This window comes from Calliopsis andreniformis, chromosome 6 (genome assembly GCF_051401765.1).
Source record: "Calliopsis andreniformis isolate RMS-2024a chromosome 6, iyCalAndr_principal, whole genome shotgun sequence".
Classification (NCBI taxonomy): domain Eukaryota; kingdom Metazoa; phylum Arthropoda; class Insecta; order Hymenoptera; family Andrenidae; genus Calliopsis; species Calliopsis andreniformis.
The window spans coordinates 18,160,544-18,182,871 of NC_135067.1; the positions used below are offsets into that span (position 1 = coordinate 18,160,544).

The window sequence follows — 22,328 nt, forward strand, 5'->3', positions numbered from 1 at the left end:
TTTCTTCTCCTCGTTCATTTATTCCCCATGAAGTACTACTTCGAAATTTTGACGGCACTACCGGACACACGTTGACATTAAATACTTCGCCCTAGTAATCGGAGTATTTGCTAGGACGAATGAATTGGTTCGATTAATAAAAAAGGAGGGAGGAAGGCGTCTTAGGGGGGCACCCACTGCATTCCTCAGGCACAGCCATCTTGGAATGTGACCCCGGGTCCCCCCTTGGGCCCAGAGTGGGGCCGGCACTGTCTGCTTCTGGACTCTTCGCGTGTTGGGCCTCACGTACACATACACGAATCTCGTAATTCCTATGCTTCTCTGTGTATATATGTATACATGCATAGAAATAAGGAACCGCACATACAGTGGCAGACATAACGAAATTTGGGACTTGTACAACTAAGAAGTTTACCAATTTCTTTTGTAATAAAAATCGTATCTAGATTAATTGTACTGTATTAATGTAATAATAATTCGGTAATAATCCGAGCATAGTTTTAATAATGAAAAATATATTTTATTGTTCAATATATCACAACTATTTACATTCATGAAAGATAACAAGAATCATTTATTTCATTCAGAGATATGTACAAAAGTATAAATACTTTTCCATATACAGAGCCTTGCTTATAGAAAGGATTGATTAGATTTTGAAAAATATTAACATGAGTTCATATATAAAATGTTTAAAAGTATTACCTTAAACAGAAATGCCTTGGTATATAAATAATACAAAATGTTATAAACAGGACAATTCTCTTTATAATTAAAGCAATAAAATAGATAATTTTTATCTGTTATATAAGATTGAGGTTTTTATGTTGAAGGAACTTTTGCAAATTTGTTTACTTGAATGTCACAGCCCATTACAATTATATTTTGATATTTGATTAATTATGGGACCAATTACATGTTCTGAGCGAAGATTAGATTTTTAAAAAAATGTGTCTACATGATGATGGTTAATGATATTGTATTTGCAGAAGATAATTCTAACAAATGATAATTATAATTTTATATACCTAGTTTTGCTATCACATTTTTACTTGAATTCTATTGACATGCATATAATGATCACTGAAAAAAAATTTATAAAAAAATCAATCTATTTTCCTTCGCTCAGGCAATAAACATCTCTTTTATTTTGTACTAAACTGTACACCATCATTTTTCGAAACAGATGATACACATAGTTAGATAACTTATGCATATCATGTACAAATTATTTTCACAATATACGCATTCATTTGGTAATTTGAATGCTTAGGAATGTTAAATACTTAATAATATTTTAAATTATATTAATGAACTGACATGAGAACAATAACAAAGAACATTTCTCAACAAAATTGGAACAAATGTGAATGAAATTCACATTACAATTTCTTTTTTGCACATGAATTATACGTTAAATAAGATCTTTTGTAAAAAAAATATATAATATATAACGGAATTGATACGTAATGCAAGTGTAGCTTTCAGAACTGTAACTAACTTATACCAACAGTGGAAATATTTGGTACAATCCTGTTTGTTTCGATCTTCGTTGATTAAAATGTTCGCTATAGTATATTATATTGGTGTATCACATTTGCAGTAAAAATATTTCTACAAAACTATGCTACAAATATATTGTACAAATATAAAATGTATATATTTTTACGAAAGCTGCATTTGCACTAATAGTTCGAATCATATAATTGTAAAAACTTAACAACTTTCAAGGCCAAATTCGATTAAAAAGATCCATGAAAGAATCATAGATCATAAATGTAATGGCAACATCTAAACATACTCTACTTAGTCTTGGCACAGTTCCCTTGTAGAATGCTGCAGGTCCTTCATTTTTCCATATTTGAAGCATACAGTCTACACTATTTTTGTATTTTGAAGCCTCCAAACCCTAAAAACGTGATTTAAGTTTAAATTTAAATTTAGTATACTTTTATGGAGGAAAAACTATTTAATAATAAGTAAAATTAAAATTCATACCTGCATTCTAGTTTTTACAACATCAATGGGAGTGTTTCCAAAAACTGACAGTGCACCAGCACATGCTCCAAATGTACCAATAAGTAATTTTGGTATAGGTACAGTTTTGTCTCCCCCTCTATACCAATCTTTCATTGTTTCCATTGTACAAAATCTAATTGCTTGATTTGATCCTTGTTTTAAGATTGTAGGCGTTAATCCTTGATATACACCTTTAAATCCTACATAGAAAATATTGTCTGTTATATTTGTATTGTAAATCAATATATTTATCAATATTTTTTTAAAAACTGAAGAAATGAATTTATAAATTTGTATATTATTCTAGTTGACTACACTTTACATGACTTTATAAGCATTAAATACAATAAAATGCAGAAGAGTACATGTAACTAGATATGACTGAATATTACAGTAAGAAGCATACTCGTGTTGCTCAGTTCTTACATATGTAAACTGAGAACTGTGTAATATATTACTTGACCTCTTTGCAAAGACAATTAGGTTGATTATACGTACAGTTCAAGGCAAGTTTATTTTGTAAACTATATTTGTGTTCAAACTAGAACAGAACAACTAAATTTTTAGTTTTCTTTATGATTTTATATTTTAATTTCAATATATACTTAAGAAAATAATTATATTAGGTAACAATTTTATAAATTATTATACACTTACCATATTCTTTAACAATCATTGTTACTCCATGGAAGAATCCTTTGTATCTTGGGTTAGCAGATCGTTGATCATTAATAAACTTTACTTTAATAGTCTCCATAGGAGTGACTACAAAAATGGCTTCAGATGCACCAGCACACAATCCTGCTAGAAAGCTGGTTTGAGTGGTGAGATTGCCATTTTCATCTACCAGTACTTGTTTTATTTTTTCAAAAGAGCCAAATCGTACTGCTGACTTTGGTATTGAACCATAGATTAATACTGAAAGGCCTCTGTAAAGGCCAAAAAATCCATGAGTTTTTATAGTTTTTGTTACACAGTCCCATATTCCTGCGTACTGTTTACCAGCACCAGCCTTTCCATCAAGCTGTAATTGTGTCTTTACATATTCAGTTGGATATGTAATGCATATTTCTATACCACCAGTAATACCTCCTGAAAAATAAATAAAACAACTTATTAATATTACTGTGTTACATGTGCATGAACATTATGCTTGTGTTGGGTGAATATCAAATGAACTTATTTTAGTATACAATTATGTATAAAAAATGAAATGTGGCAATGATAATAATTATTAGAAAATAGTCTTTGAATGAATATATTACAAAACGATGAGGATACTGTAAAAAATATGTACTTTATTTAAAAAAGATATCAGAAACTGTCATATGTTAATACATGTATAACGTTCGTGTTTTTCAACGAGTTACGTGAAAACTTTTTTTATTCATAAATGGTAGAGAATGTGGTTTAAAATAAAAAATATTTTTAACATGTACGACCAAGGTTAAACATTTCACAACCTTTGGAACTATCATGCGTTGAATACGCTGACTCGAGGTTTATCTTTCTCTGTCTCTCTCCTACTCGTATTCGTTTAAACGATTCTGTTGTTCTTAGCTAATGTTTACATTCTATCGGACTATTTCGGCAAGTGGCAAAGCTCACCGGGCGTGTGCATGCTTAAAAAAGGGTGAATGATTCAAACATGTCGCGAAAGAAACAAAAAGAAAACGCATACCAGCCACGACTCCTTTGAGACCACTGCTACTACCGGCAGCCGCGGCAGCTCCAGTATCCGTAAGCCAAGGTCTACGAGGAAAAGGGTTATTATGGAATGCTGTAGTTTTGCCTGGCTGGAATGATGATTTGCACATCAACCAACTGGGATCCATCTTCCGAATTTGTTTCTGTTTGTTATGCGGCTCCGTTCCGTTACACGTCAAAGTTGGACTGAGTCGTTTAATATCCGTGCGTTTCGATGCGCGTACCAATATTCCCCTTCCTCGAAGAATGTCTTTTACTCCCGCTTTATTCGTTCTCTGTGGCGTAAATTACGCTCAATATCGGTCAAGTAATCGAAGGGCCGACGATGGGCGGAGCGAACAAAGTTTGTGATACTTTTTTATATCACTATGATTAAAAATCCCGTACTATCGATTCCAAACATTTATCACGAAACGTTATTTGTTTAATGATAGTAGATCTGTCACTCGTGTATGTAACTTTTATAGTAAATTATTTAATTTACACATTTTTAATAAGATTCTGCATGCGTATTAATATAATTTTTGTTTATTTTCAGTAAAAAGTAATTTTAATAATGCTTACTCATTGATTACCATCATTCTAATTTGCATCACAAAATGTGTTAGAGATGATCTTTATTGGTATAATAAAATTTGAAATAATTATTGTGATTTGCATCCAAATATTTGTAAGGAAGTAATTTGTGAGAAACTTTTTCTTTATTTAATGTACAAGAACTACATCTTAGATAATAGTAAACTTAAATAATCGAAGTAAAATAAATCTGATATAAAATTAAAATTTATGCTCATTCACGAGCGTGTCATATAGTTTAGAATTATTTATAAAACTTTTAAAAATAGTTTAGAATATTCTAATTCAACTCGGTTGTCAAAATATTTAAATCTTCGTGAATATTCTGTAATATTATGTTTTATAAAAAGTTATAGTACTATTAACTTAAGGAAAGTTCCTATTTTTTGTGTTATGTAACATTAATAATGACTGTGGCGTGAGTCGCACGTGCGCGCAAGACCACGATAACAGAAAGTTGCTACGAAAAGATAAATTTCTGAATGGAAGATCACAGATAAACTTCCACATTGATTTGCCATTGTAATTCTTTTACGTATACAAATATTTATTAGAGTAAACTTTATTTTTGTCTAAATTTTAACATAAAAGTTTCATTATTATATTCGTAGCTTAAAAAAGTCTTAAAAATGGACAAAGTGAATGTCTCCTGAGAACACCTATCCAATTACACATAGGATGCCATGTTCTGTCATTGACTGTTATCATTATAATTTACACATTTTACCATCCAGGTGTAGTATTTGCTAAACGTCTCATACGTCTGAAATAAAAAAACGGACATTAAATTTAACTGCTCAATTTGCGTAAATAATTGTCTTATATAATAATTTTTACCGTGTATTTCGATCCTGATCGCGTATCTTCTTTTCCATTTCTGCATCCGTTAACGTCTCTAAAAACGGTGCCCACTGGTCAGCCTCTGAAGGTGGTCTAAAAGGTACTTCAACTGTAGGTAATGGAGCTTCAGAAAATGCATATGTTCTTTGGTGCCATGATAATTGTCCACGAACGCTGAAAACATTTATTTTAAGTACATAAACGCTTGAAATAGAATGCGTTTGTAAAGCATAAATTGCACATAAAATGCACATTTATATTTACCTGTAAGCAATAGCAGTAACAAATTCTCCACCAAGACCCAATTCAGCGCAAAGTTTCATAGCAAATTTTTCTGGATTATTTTCTTTTTCAGACATATCCCATTCTACTTGATCAACTAGGGATGTATTGCCAACATGTATATTTAATTTAATTATAACTCTTTGATCACACTGATCTTCTAAAATTGTTTCTTGTGGGAAGGCTTCAATTTGTTGTCTTATAGCTTGTGCAATAGCTGGTACAAAAGTTAGTGGATTTAAATCTAAATCATCGCATAATACCTCAGCAAACTGTTCTGGTGTTATAAGGCTTTCTAAAAAAACAAAAAATATTATTTGTTAAACATGTCTGATATATTAATGTAGTCATATACATACCATTTTTATTCCATGTAAAAGTATCCCTTAATTTCTGCCCTTCAATTTCCATATCTAAACGAATTGGAACCAACATTTCCTGCTGTGCTGCATTTTCCAAATTTGCTGATGGGTCCGTATCATCAAAACTAAAAGACATTTTATATTTGCAATAGTTTGTTAGAGATAATTCTTATCAAATATTAATATGATATTAAATGTAATATTTACCACAGAGGAAATGTTCTAACTTTTTTGTTGTGTACTCTATTGCGATTAATTGGTGTAGCTTGAGGTACAGCATCTAAATGTGAACTATTTGGTAAACTAGGCACCCAAGGCATCGATTTTTTAGATTTTCCTTCCCTAGGAGCTGGAGGTTCTGTAGAATGTACTGATACAGCTTTATATTTATCATCATTGCCTTCAATGATATCCTCTACTTCGCTAGCTCTTAAGAGTGACACGCTAGATGCAAGTACATGTTGACTTAACCCAAGTTCTACTAGCTTTTTACGTTCATCATTTGTAATGGATCTTCTGAACATTCCAGGGTAACGTTTATACAGGGATCCACGAAATAGGCGCAAATAATTGCCCACTTCGGATCCAATACAATAATACTCTCCATTTTCCTCTACTTGAAAACTTATAGGTTTATCACCGTATGTACGTAAAGCCATATTTGTGGTTCCTAGAACAATGAAAGATTCATTTTCTGTAAATACTTGTGCAGTTAATCTACTTGTAACCAAACAATACATATTTTATGATACATTATTATGTACGCAAAGAAATATTGTTTACATGTTGCTTGATTTACCTACCTGTTTTGCCGGTTACTGATCACTTTTCATCTGTCACACATCTATTAAGATTGATGTAAACGCATCACAGAACATTTTTTTGCGGCGTGCAATCTACTATTTACTACTTTGTTATTTTCTCAAACAATATCTCGTCAAAACTAGCCTTTATTGGATATTTATATAGGCGAAGCTTACCTTAATGAAGAAAAGATCTTCTCTCTTGAATTTCCGATGATTTCCGAATCTGCCCGAGACATGTGTAGTACATGGGGAAATTCTCAATAACTCGTGTAGCAGCTGGCAGCTGGCAGCACGGGCGCTAACCTTAAACACGGCAGTTCACGTGGATCAAACGTGCGTCTGAAGAACACGTGAAATTGTGGCATGTTTATCTTTGAAAGTACATGTTTTGGTTCAATTTTTACAGCGATATCATTGAATTTTCGTAGTTTTAATTGAAGAATTGAAACGTAAAAATGAAAGTAAAAAAGCTTTACAAGGTACACTAATTTTTGTAGGAAATAATAGTTATAAAATTAATACAACCTTAAATTCTTATGCATCTAATACCTTTAAATTGTATAACAATTGTGTATACATATAATTATAGGCAAATATAAATGATTTTCTCAGTTCTTCTGAGGATTTAACACAAGGAACTGATCATGACTTCAATAGTGATATTGATGAGATTGAAGACCAAGAAGATGAAGAGAATGATGAAGAAGAAGAAGAAGAGAAAGTAAAAAGTGATGATGGAGAAGATAATTTTGACACAATAACTGATAAAAAAAGGAAAAAGGTTACTGATAATCTTACTGAAAATGTACCAAAAAAGAAAAAGTTACAAAAGGATTTATATAAACCACCAACTGTTGAAGAATTGAATCAACTTAGAGAAACAGAAAATTTATTCCATTCTAACTTATTTAGGCTGCAAATAGAAGAAATGTTAAGTGAAACTAGAGTTAAAGACAAATACAAACGTATGTTTGATACATGGTTTAAAAAATTGGAGGAAACCATAAACTCTATAAAAGAAACAGAAGAGTACCAGGTTTAGTATTTTATTAAAACAAGTCATAAAACATTGAAACACAATAATATATTTTAAATTATGATCTTAGCTTTCAGATAAAAAATTAAGGAAAAAATTAACTGTGAATATTCCAATGCCACATGTACCAGAAGAAACGAAAGGTGTGTTTAAATTTCTTAAACCATCTAATATTGCTCTTGTAGGATCTTATGCATTTGATGCCACAGTTGGACCAAATGCTAATATTGATGTAATGGTTGAAATGCCTGCTAAAATGTTTCAAAAACAAGATTATCAAAATTATAGGTACATGAAAAAGAAAGCAATATATTTGGCATTCGTAGCATCTAACATCTCTAATGATATTGTTGAGCACAAAAGCTTTGTTGGTAATAATCTAAGGCCTATTCTAAAACTTGTGCCAAGTGGGAAATTAGGCACAAAAATTAATGTATTAATACATGTATCAGCACAAGAAGAAACATATAAACTAAATAGGTTTCTACCAGAGAAGAATAGCATTAGACCAGGATGGTTTTTCAAGAATGATACAAATGAAGCTACAAATGATTTGCCACCAACACCACATTATAATTCCATAATTCTGTATGATCTAATAATGTCAAGAATGAATGTAGAAAATATGAGAATGATAAAAGAGTATCCAAATCTGAGAGATGGAATTATTTTATTAAAAATATGGTTGGCTCAACGTGAATTAACAACAGGCTTTGAAGCCTTCAATGGACATATAATAACAATGTTTGTTTTATATTTACTATCAATTAAAAAATTAAATACATTTATGAGTAGTTATCAAATAGTTAGAAATGTATGGAATCATTTAGGTAAAGTATTTTTTAAGCTCTACACACTGAAAAATATTTTTATTGTTAATTAAGGTTTTTTGTTTTGTTAGTGAAAGTTAATTGGGGTGAAACTGGCATAACAATGAGTCAAGATGAAGAGAGTCAAAACAGAGTTTCAAGTTATAAAAAGTATTATGATTGTGTATTTCTGGATAAAAGTGGTTATCACAATATTGCAGCATATGTGACTAAAGCTACATTCTCTTGGATATCAAGAGAAGCAGAACTTTCTTTGAGTCATTTAGACAGTGCACATGCTGACAGTTTCCAGGCATTATTTATGAGAAAAGTTCCATTTTATAGAGCATTTGATCATCTTATATGGTAACCACTCTTACATACCTTATACTAGTGTTTTGAATAAATTTTTTAGATTATGAAGTTAATTAAACATACAGTTTTAAGGATACTCGGACTTTGAAAAATTTAGTGAATACTACGTCAAGTAATAATTATAAATTAGATTATGGTCCTGATTATAATAATCAAGCGATAAAAATCATTCAGGATATGTTAAAAAAAGGACTAACAAATAGAGTACATCGAATTTGTGTTTCACCAAACAAAATTATGGAGTGGAAATGCGAAGAAGATAGTCCTGATAATATTAGGGAACTTTTCATTGGACTGGAATTAAATCCTGAGTTTTGTTTTAATATTGTTGAGAAAGGACCTGAAGCAAATTTACCAGAAGTAAGTAAATTATTTAATAATGATATTAAATAGTCTCTTCTTTTCTAAAACTAATTCTCATTTTTTAGGCAGCTGAATTTAGGAACTTCTGGGGAAAACTATCAGAATTACGTCGATTTCGAGACAGATCTATTCGGGAGGCTGTAGTTTGGACAAAAGGAAAAACAATAGCAAAGAGAAGACTGATATGTAAAATGATCGTAAATTTTTTACTAATAAAAAAACTTCGTTTCAATCGAGGTGACTATGTATATATTGCTGAACAATTAGAAGAAGTCCTAACATTACCAAAGGTAATTATAATAATTTTCATATTAATCTTTCGTATAAATAAATAAACATATTTGTTCATAACATTTAGATCAAAATAACGCATTTCATGTATGGCACTGGTGAAGAAGCTGCATTAAAAGTGTTAAACGTATTTAATGATCTCGAAAAAGATTTAATGTCTCTTACGGATATCCCATTATCGATACACGGAGTTCAAGGATCTAGTGCAGTTTTTCGATATACAGATGTTTTTCCACCACTTGCAACTACTTATCGACCGGATAACGAGCTTATTAAAGAAAGCGAGAATTGCTTGATTTTGTCAGAAAACGTTACTGTAGCTCCGAAATATGTCCATCCACTTGAAGTGACTTTGCAATTATCAATGAGTGGAAAGTGGCCAGATGAATTAGAAGCTCTTAGAAAAACAAAGGCTGCATTTCATATACAAATTGCAGAATGCCTTAGGAATCAATACACGTTAAAAGCAAATGCAAATGTCTCTCATATTGACGTATATAAGGTTACTACCTTAATTTATTTAAGAATAAGATTGAATATAAAAAAATTGAATATAAGATAATGCGTTTTCAGGAGGGATTCGTCTTTCGATTAAGAGTGGCACATCAAAAAGAAATTGGTTGTCTAAAGCAACAGGTAACTGAGGATGGAGTTACACAATACAAAGATAACGAAGAATCGATTGAATTGGAGAAGAAACTATTCGAGTTACCAAAACTAACCAGTGCTTTGCACGGGTAAAGATATTTTACACGAAGATATCAATATATTATTTCATTTCAGATTACTAATTAATTTAATTGGTACATGGTAGATTACACGCTCAACAACCATCCTTTGGATCAACTTGTTGCTTAGTTAAACGTTGGCTTTCTGCCCAATTACTGGATGATTCTCATGTACCAGATGTAGCAGTAGAATTACTTGTAGCGTCAATGTTTCTAACACCAGCGCCATATAGACCGACTCAAACGCCTCAAGTTGCATTTGTAAGGATATTAGAAATTTTTGCAAGGGGACACTGGAGTACAGATCCCGTTATCGTCAATTTTAACAATGAGATGTCTAGTAAGTATTCGCAATATTACAAGATGTTACTATATTTATCATTCTAATATGTTATACATAATTATAGGAGAGGAAATTGTTGCCGTGGAAGCTCTTTTTGCATCATCTCGTAATTCTTTGCCACCATTATTTATATCTACTCCTTATGATCAGCAAAAGTCATTGTGGACTAGAAAAGCACCAACCAATTTAATTTTAAACCGCATAACTGCATTAGCAAGGCAATCTTTAAAACTATTTGAAGAAGAATTATTCAGAAAAACTGCATTGGATTTCAAGCCTTTGTTCAGGCCGCCGCTCACAGAATACGATTGTCTAATACGTTTAAAACCACTTATGGTCCCGAGACGACTACAAGCGATTGATCTTAGTAAAAATTATCCAGAATCATCTTGGCATCCTTATAAGGCACATTCGAAACAAAAAATACCAGTTGTGGATTTTGATCCAGTACAATATTTTTTAAAGGAACTAAGAGTAAGTTTAGATATTATTAGATATATTGTGGATTGACATACCAATTTTAATTGATTATTAATATTTTTATTTTTAGAATGGTTATGATGAATTTGCTCTGTTTTTTTACAATACCTATGGTGGTACAGTAATAGGAGTATTACTGAAGCCCTCTGCTTTAGAAGCTACAGATTTTAAAGTAACAAATGTTAATTGTCGGAAGCGTAGTGATAACGGTAAATTCATTTTAAATATTTCGGCCATGATTCAAGACTTTTATGTACTCGGTAAAGATCTCATAGAAGAAATCGATATTCAATCAAAAAGGCTTTCTCTAACTTGACGATATTAACAAGTATAATGTTTTGAAATTACTTATAAAAAAAATTTGTGTAAATATACAAAAGTCAATGTTTGTATTGTACAGAAAATGTATGTTGTTATACAGGTTGATACAAGTATGGTAAAATAAATATTCGTTTTATATTATCTGTTTTTTTAAATTCATTTTTCAGCATTTCAGATACTTATTGAGTAAATAAGCTACAATTAAAACAGGTACAATGTATTTATTTTAATGTACACATACATGTAGAAAAGCACAATTATAAAATATTCTATAATATCATATTATAATATTCTTGTGTATAATTTATAGAAAAATAATTTATGACAAAAGAATAATTTGTAAATTAAGTTTACTTTTACAGCTATATGTAATTTACAGAATACCTCATGTTCAAATACAAATTTGTTAACTATTTCATCATTAAAGATCTTATTTCCATATTCAATTTCATGATAATTGGATCATCAATTGTATAACTGCCAGTTTTCAAAAGGGAATCACGTTCTTCGAGTAGTGCTTGTAATCGTTCATCATGTTCTTCCGATTTTTTTAGCATATTTTTAGAATTGCCTTGTGAAAATTTAGATGACAATAGTTGATCATAAGTATCTCTGTACTTAAAGTATGATTCAGGTTTAATTACGTCAATCTCTTTTTGAATTTCATTTAACAAAATTTGATCATTTGTCAAAGCAGTGGAATCCACACACAGTATTTCTTCCAAATCTAAGTTTTCTAATTCTTCTTTACTATTTTTTATTTGAACTTGTATAGCTTGTTGGTGCTCCTTTTTCATACGATGTATTTCGCGAACCGCCTTTGCCCATTCTTCTTTAAAGAATGATTTACTGTCCAGCGCATTTTGTAACTTTTCTTCAAGTGTTTTCAATTCTTGTAACAAGTTTGCAGTTTGATCCTGAGTTAGAGATCCTTTCTGATAGGTTTCTAATTCCTCTGCCTGTTTTGTTACAAGTGACTGTAGTTTTTCATTTTCAGTGCTCAATTGTTCTACCTGTGTTTCCAGAGATAGTTTTCTTTTTTCAAGAGCATTAATCTATAAGATATTAAAAAATATGTAAGTTCAAGTACACTGTACGAAATGAATGTTATTACAGACCTTAGACATTAGATCTTCTTGCATTGTTTGAAATGACTCTTTGAGTTCTTTTATTCTAGTCTCATATCTCCATTGTAAATCCTCATTAGCTTTAATCAATCTTGTTTCTTTTTCAAGACTTTTCAATCTTCTTGTTCTTAAATCTTCTGTAGCATTGTTTAAGCTATTTGCTAACATTTTACATTGTTCAACGCTACATGCAAGTTTTGCTTCCAAATTTTCTCTATGCTTTTGCCATTCCTGACTTAATAAATTTAAATGACGGTCCTCCTTTTTTTTCAACTAAGTTATAAAGAAAATTACATATGTTATGTATGCTATATATTATACTGTTTCACGCTAATATATAATTTTACCTCAACTTTAAATATTTCTTTTTGTCTTTCTTTCCATGTTTCTAACTCATCAACTATTTTGTATGCTAGGCTATCATCTAAAATTGGTGGGCCTAAATTTTCACCTAATTTGAAAACATGTGTAGTAGGATTTAGCAACTATAATATTTGTTTTAACAAATATCAAGATATCTGAAAAAACTTACTAGGTGTTTTCCTTTTCACTTTATAATATGGACCATGATCCTCTAAGTTCAACATGATATCTAAATTACCAACAGTATTTTGTTCCATATCATATAATGGTATATCACACTGACATTCAAACTGAGAAGAGTTCATTATATTTTAATAGGTATTCCATAGTAAAGTATTATTTTATTTTTTTTATTAGATTACCTTATTTTGATAAAATAGTTGTTTTAAATCTACAGTACTTTGAGATATACAAGTTTTGGTACTCCCTTCTATTTTATATATACTAATTTTTGGTGGGTAGGACAATAATAAGTGTTTAATTTCATCTATTGGTGATATAAAATGTAATTTACATCCTATATCCTGCAATTTTATTTTTTCTCCTAATGCAAGCGGTATTTTTGGATGAAATGTTGATACAATTTCAGTTTTTGGATGATGAAATCTGAATTCACAATGAAATATATGTCAACAAATTGTTGATAATATAAAGCAATTAAAATATTTACTTTCAAATTAGTACATACCTAATTTCAATATTTGGCGCTGCTAATCTTGTGGATGTTGATTTAATTGCTACTAATAGAATATTCAAGCAATAACAATGATATGCTTCTACACTTTTACAGCAATCATTGTTACTACACTGACACCACAGTGTGTCAATCGATTGTGAACATGCAGTTTTAATTGGTTTATTTTTTATAACTTCACAACTTAAAGAGTGTTTGTTTAAAGTATTACACTCACTTGAATATTGTGCCCAATTAAATACTTGTGTTCCATTAATATTTTTCCGAAAATCACCAGCAGGATTTCTATGATAGTCAATTTCATTATAATTCTGCAAATTATATTTAAATAAAAATGAAAATGTTCAATTTTCAATTTTTTCTTGCTTTTTAAAAACATTACTTACTATTTGTTTAAAGTTATTTTTCTGTTCATTAATCATTGTGCTTGGAGTTTCAATTGTTACATCAGTTTTACCTCCTATGTATTGTAATTTCAGTTGTAGATCAAGATATGAATTTTTAGATTCTGTTTCATCATTCTCAGTGAGATCTTTTTTACGCAAATAACATCTCTGAGCTAAAGTGCTACTACTATTGTCAAAAGTTTTAAGAAATTCTTGAATACTATCAGTAGGAATTAATGGTTGCAAATTAATTTCTGATGTACCTATTATATTATCTTTATACTTTAAATATATATTCAAAAATGGTTTTAGATGTACATATTCTTTTAAAACTTTTAGTGAACTCCTAATCCTTATCACAATTTTCTCATTAAGTATCCAAAGTTCTCCATAGTCTTTTTTAGATTGATTAAAGTACACATCATTTTCTAATATTTTGCACCAGAAATGTAAATTATTTTTCATATCTGTATAATACTTTACAGGTAATAACAAGTCTACATTTGTTGCAGATATAGCTGTGATACTCAACAAGAATAATTCATGACAAGTGCTTAATGGGCCCAATTGTATAAGACGTTCATCACGAAGTAAAGTTGGAGTCAGTTTGTTAAATTGATCTGTTTGTTCACATTCTTCTGAATTTTTTAACTATAAGTTCATACAATGATGTAACATGTCCAAGTATTTATATAAGTCTAACATATTGACTAATATTATAACAATAATTACCTCTGACTTAGAGTTTAATGTAGATTCTTGTTCATGGACACATAAACTAACGAATAGCTCAGGTTTATGTATTTTAAGATCATTTCTGAGCCCTAATAATTTATGCCAATTAGCTTTTATCTCTGCATCACCATTTCTAGGAATAACTTGAGCAGTTCTTAGACTAAGCAGAAGGTATCCTAGTTTCTCTTTACTATCAGTAGCCTTAATAGCAAAACATTCTAATTTCAATGGTACTTGACCAGATCTCATTCTATAAAATTACAATATTCATGAAAAAAACTATTTTTTTGTAAGTATAATTTCTTTGAGATACATACTTGCGTAGTCTACTTTTATCTACTTCCCAAACTAAATCACAATCATATTGAGGATTTGGACTTGGTTCTGCAGCATCAGTTTCTAAACAATGTCCATTTAAGGTTGCAACCACTGAGGTGGGTAACAAAATTTGATCAAAGCCTTTTCCTAAAGTTAGTACAAGGCCTTTAGATTTTTGGGGGTATAATTTTTTTTTTAATTTGTAAGAAATACTAAATTTTCGATTACGTTTAAGAGATATGTTTTATAAATTCAGATATTTATAGATTTATTATTTATTGCTAATGATTTTAGGGAACGTAATAAGTAACAAGGGATATTGTGAGACGATTCATATTTAAATAAAATATATTTTTCATTCAGAAATATTCACGAAAAAGTTTATAAATAATTAGATACAAAATTTACCTTCTTTTATGTTCAACACAACCCGAACGTCAGAACTTGCTAATTCTTCCATTATATTACGATATTACACATAAAAGTAGTAAAAATAAAGTCCGAATATATTTAATAAATATTATAGAAATCGGTAAAATTCAAATCGGTTTCCAGGATATAATCGCGCATTAGTGTTAACAGGATATAGACTCCCCCTACTGAGATAAATTGCCAACTACATAACTAATGGCGAATATTTAAAACCTTATTGTAATAATGTAATGTCTACTCAATTCTATTATATTTTTAAATTAATTCGCATGTTACAAGTTACAGAAGTATTAAAACTTCGAATTCGGGATTCCAAAAAGATTCACACGTGAATTCAATAACAATGTCCAAAAAAAGAGAGAAGGATTCCAGAATTTCTAGTAAATTTCATGGAAGCCACCTAGTGCAATATTTGCAAATTAAAACTGTCCAGAGAGACCTCTGCAGAAATCTATTATTACTATAATCCTATTAACAATTTTCTGTTCAAGTGAGCCTACTGTGTCGGTTTCCATGGAAACGCGGGCATTCATCACCCATCACATTATAAAAAATTACTGAACAAACTGAACCATACCCGAATAAAAAAAACAGTTCTCCATAAGGTAATTATACGCAATTAACGACACAAGAACAAGTGAAAAATACTTGAACTTCTCTAAAAAAGGACTGCTCATAGCCTGAAAGTCCTAGCATCTACGCGCGTCAGTGGCGACCTCATCGAGGGCGTCACCATCGTGCAAGCTCATTGGAAACGCGGCCAACCCCGCATCAAGTTGGCAGCACTGTCAGCCTCGTAACAAATCTCACCCATGTCGAGTCGAGCGCGAGAGACAGGAGCGTAAGCTTGTCGACGATCGTTTGTCCGCGTTCTCGACGGGTCTTTCGGATAGCGTGCGTGGGATCGTTGGACGTCGGAGTTCTGGATCGTGGCCGCGGTCCGCTCGTCCCTAAAATCGGTCCATCGACTCGGTAACGGGGTACCGCCAGTCGCCTCGTCTCGGGGCTCTCGTGTGTGGGCATACTTCACAGAGCCGATCGGGCGTACCGCGATAGGTGACACGGCTGCGGGATTTTTCCTCGGCCAGGCGACAGAGGAACACAAGAAGCTCGGTTTGTGCATGTGCCTGTGTGCGTGCGTGTCACCGGGGGGGAAGAGAGTTTCAGTGCCGCTTCGGCGGCGCTCCCTGAGTCTTTCGAGCCGCAGAATCGAGTCCCATCGGCGGTGGTGAGGCAGGCCTGTCGCGGTCTATCGCGATCGCACGCGGCGGGGCCGTTTTCCAATGGAGCTGGTCTACGAGTGTGATCCCGTGCGAGAGAACAGGTCACGGCGATGCGCGCCGTATTGACTCAGACGCGATATTATTTATCGTTGACCATTCCCCCCGGCCGGCCGGGTGAGAACAGAGCCAGGTCGAAATTGGTATGGAATCGTCCAGGGCACTCGCCACGACGAACGCTCGCTCCCGTCTGTGATAACCACTAGCTGCATAGAAACAGATAGAAGAGGAGGAAGGGACAGGAAGAGGACGACGAAGAAGAGGAGGAAGAGAAAAGGGGAAGAGATACATCTCTGTGCGTGTGTGTTTCCCGCGGGTGTTCCCACAGAGTTCGACCATCGGCCGCGTCTGCCCGAGTGTAAACAGTTCCATCCGAAATCTGCTTTTCGAGGTTAGGATAGCATGGGGATTGATCCCCTGAAGGCATCGACCGACGAACCGTGACACCTGCGACTCGCCGCGGTACGGTGTCTCCGTCTCTCTCTCTCCCTCTCTCCCTCTCTCTCTCTCCTCTATCGGTGCGTGAGTGTGCGTGCGGTGCGTGTATCCTCCCAGGAAGCCGCTGGAGCATTATTTCCATCGGCGATCGTCCGAGGGAAGACGGCGTCGAGAGGGAAAATATGTCAAGAATGGGGATCGATCCCCAACACGACAGCGTACACGCTCGCGAGCATTGAAATTCGACCGGTTGTGTTGTTCGACGTGTGACCGAACCGGGGGGAGGGGGGGGACACGCAGGAGTTGGACCGTTCTCAATCGAGCGTTTTTTCTGCCATCGTGAAGAAAAAGGGAGCCGGAACGGGCCGTGACGACGGGGTACGGTGTCCAAGCCAAGGACAGAGGGCACTCGGGCGAAAATGCAGAAAAGGGACGGTAGAGATGCCCGCGACGAGCTGCCGCGTAGCTCCGAGCGCGATCCGGATGCCGCCAAGAGGATTTCCCGCGGCAGCGGAAACCCGGCGAGGTCCAACGTGCAGTCCTCCAAGCATAGCGTTGTCACGTTGACGTCGACCCCGATGGTCGGGCCCAACTTCCGTGTGGGCAAGAAGATCGGCTCTGGCAACTTCGGGGAGCTGCGACTCGGTAAGTCGATCGTCTTTTTCTCTCTCTCTCTATCTCTCTTTCTCTCTTTTCCCCTCTGTTTCGCTGCGCCGACCACTGGTCGCGTATATTTACCTTATCGAACTTCGGGGAGGTGGGAAGGGAGAAACGGGACACAGGAACGAATGGTTTGCCGTTTACCTTCTCGTGCACGTCGCGGCGCGTCGCGTCACCGCGCCCCCGTCGTCGTCGACGGCAACAGCACCGCGCGAAAGTGGGTTGTTTAATGGCACATCAAACAAAATGGAGCCACGCGAACGAGCACACGGGATAGAACGTGCGCGCGGTTTGCCAGCTACCGGAGAATAGATCCTCGTCCTAACCTATCGTGTGCACGGAACGGGAGCGTCGCCGCTAGGCGAAAATCTCGCCGCGATCGATTTGCGTCCAATGTGCACTGGGTTTGCTTATGCAAAACTGATATTATTATTAAGGGGACAGGGGCTAGTATATGCAGATAATGAAAATTGCAATAACGTGCCCCGAAAAGTCTCGAGGCATAGAATATGCGTTCACCTGAGAGTCCGGTTACTGCGAGTTATTCTCGAGGGTCTAGTTTACTAATTTGCAGTTTATCTAGGAATAGCTTGCGCTCTACTGCAAGATCATTACCGAATAGTAATTTACATATGATTGATTCTATGCGGCTCTTTCAGACCTATGGTTAGTCAAATTGTAGATACGGTTGTGATAGAGCGCAAAGTAGTTTTTGATTGATGACATACAGTATTGAGCGTACTCTCGAGAAAATTTCTCAAGTAAACATAGGTGCTGTGGACACTGGTGAATTTTACTCTTGAGGGCAACTTGTGGTAGTTGTACTCTCAGGTGGATTACGTACCCTTAGAAAGTTACTTTCGAGAGAAGATATGTACGTTTTTTATTGAATCGCGACAGCTTTCGTAGGGTTAGGAACATTGGTTCTGTTTTATAGAAACTAGAAATGATCCAAATGTTTCAATTTCAAAATTTTTTCTCACCATTTTTTTGTTCATGGATTAGAGAATTTCCTGACCGAGTTTTACTTGTTTTTTTTTATCGTTATCCTTGATGCACGAGGTCTCGCGTTATCACTCACCAAGGTTCTGTTTTTCCAGTTCGCTAATGCAGTTTATTTTTATGGTAATTGTTAGTGCAGTTGCTTAATCCGTTTGCAGGTGTCATACAGAGTTCTGTTAAATTGTAGCTTTTTAAATATACATCTGTGGCGGATATTTACTTCAGTGAGCACGCCTACCTTATTGACCGGTAGAGTTCTCCTTTCATTAAAGCTGGTAATTAACGAATCCACTGACCATAGTAGACATAAAATTACGTAAAACAATTTTTAATTCACAGTGGTGAATTAATGTTTGCTAATATTGATATTAGTTCTATTACCTGATAGAGGAGTTCCCAGAGGAGTGGAAAATATTTGCTTTTGAATAATTACGCCAGTCCTAACTGATTGGGGCTGTTACAAAGGTGTCATTTATTTTGCAGCTTACAAATAGTAAACGTAGTTTTTTGTTCAAATGTTGACTTCAAATCATACATTTTTAGAATTCTTCGTAATTGAATTTTTATACCACTGGTTTTCGATCACCAGTTATGATGCATTTTCCCCCAGATGTATCAATTGTATCAAAAATGGATCCTGTTTGTTAGCTTGTTTTCGTTTCCCCCAAGCCCTCGAACGCCGCATCGGTCTACTTGCACAGAGTCCACTTTTATTCGTCCCTTGTGCCTCGCCAATTTTCGCTAGGTAACGAACGCCCGTAGAATCGACCAAGGTTCGCTTGCGAGGCTGCCCCTCGTAAAGTTTCGCGTGGATTATTTCCAACGATCCGCCTTAGAATTGCATTATTTACTCCTTCTTGGCTCAGCTTCCAACGATACATCTCCGCTTTTGAGTTTCGAACACCCTGCCTTGAACGCTGTTCAACCCTTTCCCATTGGCGTCGTCCAAGTTTCAATTTTGGAGGTACGAACGCACGATGCAGAAATTTCACTCGGATTCCCTCGCGGATACATCGTGTGATAATCCGCGGTACTCGTGGTCAAAATTTTCCACGAAATCGGGCAACCCGAACCTCGCGCAAGCTCCGCATAGCATTAATCTGTTTCGAACGCGCCGCTTATCGTCGAAGTTTGCCTCTAAATCGTGACGTAACCAGGCGCGATAAAGTCGTATCATTTATCTATGCTAAGAGGCGAGACGAATATAGGAGTGTTTATATTTGCCGCGCGATTATTAGCGTCGAGTCGAGCGGTTTTTATTACGCGAGCCCTCGTGTTTTCCGTAAACATGGCTCGACTCGAGGCTCGGGATCGCGAACCATCCACGACATTTCCATGTATTTTGATTCTAGCTTATCCACTCTTCGCACGCGACAAAGCTTCTACTCGCGTCTCCTTGATGAGCGTTGCTTAACTTTTACCAAGTATCGATGTTTTTATGCATAAACGCGTCGGTGATAAACACCGCGTTGCAGTGTTCGCTACTTGGGAGCAACTTATAGAAACTTTTCACTTTGCTATCTTGTTACGTTTACACTGGTAAACGAGTGATTAGTGTTGTTGACTCGCGACGCGCTGCGCTGTGGAAAACATCGAGATGCGGGAGTAAATATTGTCTGAAAAAGAACTTTTGGTGACTGGGATTATTTGAATATTGAAATTTAAGAAATTTCTGTCTTTTTATGGGTTTCTGTTTGTTGCATACAGTTTCCATAATCTGACGACTTAGAGCGACTATTTGAAAGAGACATAGCTAGTTCTCTATGGTTTTCTAAAGTTCTAAATGCTATACACATGTACGCCCTTTAACTTTCATTATCCCCTTACGTTCTATACAGAGACACACGCACATCAGCTGGATTTGATGTTCACGACGGAAACAGAATACAGGCAGAGTATTTTACTAGCGAGTAAAGTTTAGCACAGTCCTAGAGTCCCATTACCATTTCCGTGTCACCCGAAACTTTATCAGCACACTGTAGAAACGCGTCATAAAATTTGAAAGACTTGGCCGATAGAACGCAGTACCCATGTTAAGTATATCTTTGACCCATGTTTGCTTAAAACATTTACTCAAAGGCGTTAAAAGTGGTTTCAATTTCTAGCATATTGAGACGGTCGAAAGTCCATAAGATAAGCCTTTTCTTATACCTCGTCTATAATATTGCAAAAGCGTCCTCGATGAGACATGTTCCGAGCTACCTCTCCGATCGTCCTTGTATCAGTGCACTGTTTACGTGTTATCAGTTCAATTATTGCCCGCAATTGATCTTACACGCTGTCCTTATCGCTGCATCGTCCCCTGATAGGTAGTTCGGAAGTGAGACTCTGTTACTTGGTCTCCAATATTTTTACGAGATATCCATTCGAATGCCTTCCTCCGTTATTCTGTAGTTCTTTTGCTTCGTTTCTCAAAGTCTTGAAAATCACCATCATTGATTCTGTTTACGACTTATGCAATTGATCCAGATTTGTAGCGATCGCTTCTCGGAAACTTTCATCTCGAACCCTTAAAATCCAATCGGGCGAATATCCAGGGCTAGCGTTGATGAAAGACAATAGATTCTGCATCGCTAAATGCAAATCCGCGGGAGCGTGTAATCGTGTTAAATCGTTCGAATGTTGCGCCGACGATGGAGATGATATTATAGGTATATAGATTGGGCGAGAATGTTTAGTGTAAACACGACAAACGAATTATGCACTCCGAAGAGACATATATTGTTTTCTTCTCAGCTCGAAACGCTCGAGATGCATTTCCTATTAGCACTCGTCTGGCGTCGCTGAGCGCACATCGATTCTCGAATATCGACGAGTTTTAAGCGAGGACGGTGCGTTAGGCGAAAAAATGTCAGCCTTCTCGTGTGATTCATCTCCGAAAGATCAGCCGCGTGTGAATCCCCATTTAGTTCTTCTGCCTCGACGATTCCTTAAAATCCCTCCGACAAATTGAGACCGTGCCTCATTCTGCCCTTCGAACGCTCACTAGCTGCTGAACGAGAACCTCTCTCGTTTGCAGTTCATGCATCGCGAGCTCTTTGCCCCTGGCCAGGCTTCTTTTGGATAAATGGTCGCTGCTATAGTCGGGATGGAGTGAAATGGCCGCTGGGGACTGTGCCAGCCTAGTTTATTATTATTCCCTTACTCCTGATATTTTCTTACTTCTTGGAGAAACCTTGCTTTTGATACCCTTCGACGAGCTCTCCTGATATCTACGATTTATGATAGTATTTAGATTTTTATTGCATGCGGGTGCAACATATGAGGGCATAACATGTTCACATAGAATAACTTTTCTTTTTTCTGCTTGGCTTGAGCTACAGGTAGTTTAATATTTCAGTTGCAACCGAGTGTATTCAGATGTTTGTTATAGACGCTTCGTGCCTTGGAAATTCAATGTTCAGAGTAGGTGTATAAAAGTTTAGGTATTATTCCTCTGTAAAAGATTGTCATAAGTCGTAAACTTGAAAAAGAAAGGTTCTTTAGGAACTTCCTGTCTGCAAAAAGATTTAGTTACAGGAATTTCTCTAGAATCTACTAGTTAAAATTGAAGAT

The 22,328-nt window shown here is 35.0% G+C and overlaps 5 protein-coding genes across 12 annotated transcripts in view; 2 read left to right on the forward strand and 3 right to left on the reverse strand.

Moving 5' to 3' along the window:
- Positions 1 to 1,112: 1,112 nt before the first annotated feature.
- Positions 1,113 to 4,070, reverse strand: Sea (mitochondrial citrate transporter scheggia). The gene is made up of 4 exons (XM_076380118.1): positions 3,701 to 4,070; positions 2,677 to 3,111; positions 1,999 to 2,219; positions 1,113 to 1,909 (listed from the first exon to the last, which is right to left on the reverse strand). The coding sequence occupies exons 1-4, from the start codon at positions 3,852 to 3,854 to the stop codon at positions 1,727 to 1,729; spliced, it is 993 nt and encodes a 330-aa protein (XP_076236233.1). The 5' UTR covers positions 3,855 to 4,070; the 3' UTR covers positions 1,113 to 1,726.
- A 376-nt stretch (positions 4,071 to 4,446) lies between these two features.
- On the reverse strand, positions 4,447 to 6,760 carry Snr1 (SWI/SNF related, matrix associated, actin dependent regulator of chromatin, subfamily b, member 1). The gene is made up of 6 exons (XM_076380712.1): positions 6,590 to 6,760; positions 5,994 to 6,456; positions 5,784 to 5,911; positions 5,407 to 5,719; positions 5,140 to 5,316; positions 4,447 to 5,065 (listed from the first exon to the last, which is right to left on the reverse strand). The coding sequence occupies exons 2-6, from the start codon at positions 6,443 to 6,445 to the stop codon at positions 5,026 to 5,028; spliced, it is 1,110 nt and encodes a 369-aa protein (XP_076236827.1). The 5' UTR covers positions 6,446 to 6,456; positions 6,590 to 6,760; the 3' UTR covers positions 4,447 to 5,025.
- Positions 6,761 to 6,819: 59 nt separating this feature from the next.
- Positions 6,820 to 11,463, forward strand: Mat89ba (nucleolar protein 6 Mat89Ba). 2 transcript variants are annotated; one of them, XM_076380709.1, is made up of 11 exons: positions 6,820 to 7,071; positions 7,182 to 7,628; positions 7,699 to 8,458; positions 8,530 to 8,803; positions 8,878 to 9,172; positions 9,241 to 9,465; positions 9,534 to 9,968; positions 10,040 to 10,203; positions 10,281 to 10,534; positions 10,602 to 11,011; positions 11,088 to 11,463. In XM_076380709.1, exons 1-11 carry the CDS (start codon positions 7,048 to 7,050, stop codon positions 11,331 to 11,333), a joined length of 3,534 nt encoding a protein of 1,177 aa, XP_076236824.1. In that variant the 5' UTR covers positions 6,820 to 7,047; the 3' UTR covers positions 11,334 to 11,463. The 2 variants fall into 2 exon arrangements, with proteins under 2 accessions (XP_076236824.1, XP_076236825.1); XM_076380710.1 differs by lacking the exons at positions 6,820 to 7,071; positions 7,182 to 7,628 and having other exon boundaries at positions 7,701 to 7,771; positions 7,917 to 8,458.
- Positions 11,464 to 11,734: 271 nt separating this feature from the next.
- Positions 11,735 to 15,523, reverse strand: Rha (rha). Its single transcript, XM_076380711.1, has 10 exons — positions 15,370 to 15,523; positions 14,961 to 15,108; positions 14,641 to 14,893; positions 13,909 to 14,559; positions 13,517 to 13,833; positions 13,191 to 13,434; positions 12,998 to 13,118; positions 12,813 to 12,916; positions 12,457 to 12,738; positions 11,735 to 12,393 (listed from the first exon to the last, which is right to left on the reverse strand). The coding sequence occupies exons 1-10, from the start codon at positions 15,419 to 15,421 to the stop codon at positions 11,749 to 11,751; spliced, it is 2,817 nt and encodes a 938-aa protein (XP_076236826.1). The 5' UTR covers positions 15,422 to 15,523; the 3' UTR covers positions 11,735 to 11,748.
- A 1,854-nt stretch (positions 15,524 to 17,377) lies between these two features.
- Positions 17,378 to 22,328, forward strand: part of Gish (casein kinase I gish) — a 52,428-nt gene continuing 47,477 nt past the window's right edge. For 4 of the 7 annotated variants that reach the window (XM_076381480.1, XM_076381475.1, XM_076381476.1 and 1 more), the window contains exon 1: positions 17,463 to 17,756. In XM_076381480.1, the coding sequence (XP_076237595.1) occupies positions 17,531 to 17,756 (226 nt within the window). In that variant the 5' untranslated portion in view covers positions 17,463 to 17,530. Of the gene's footprint in view, positions 17,757 to 22,328 lie in introns of all 7 variants that reach the window. The other 3 variants (XM_076381474.1, XM_076381478.1, XM_076381479.1) reach the window with 2 other exon arrangements.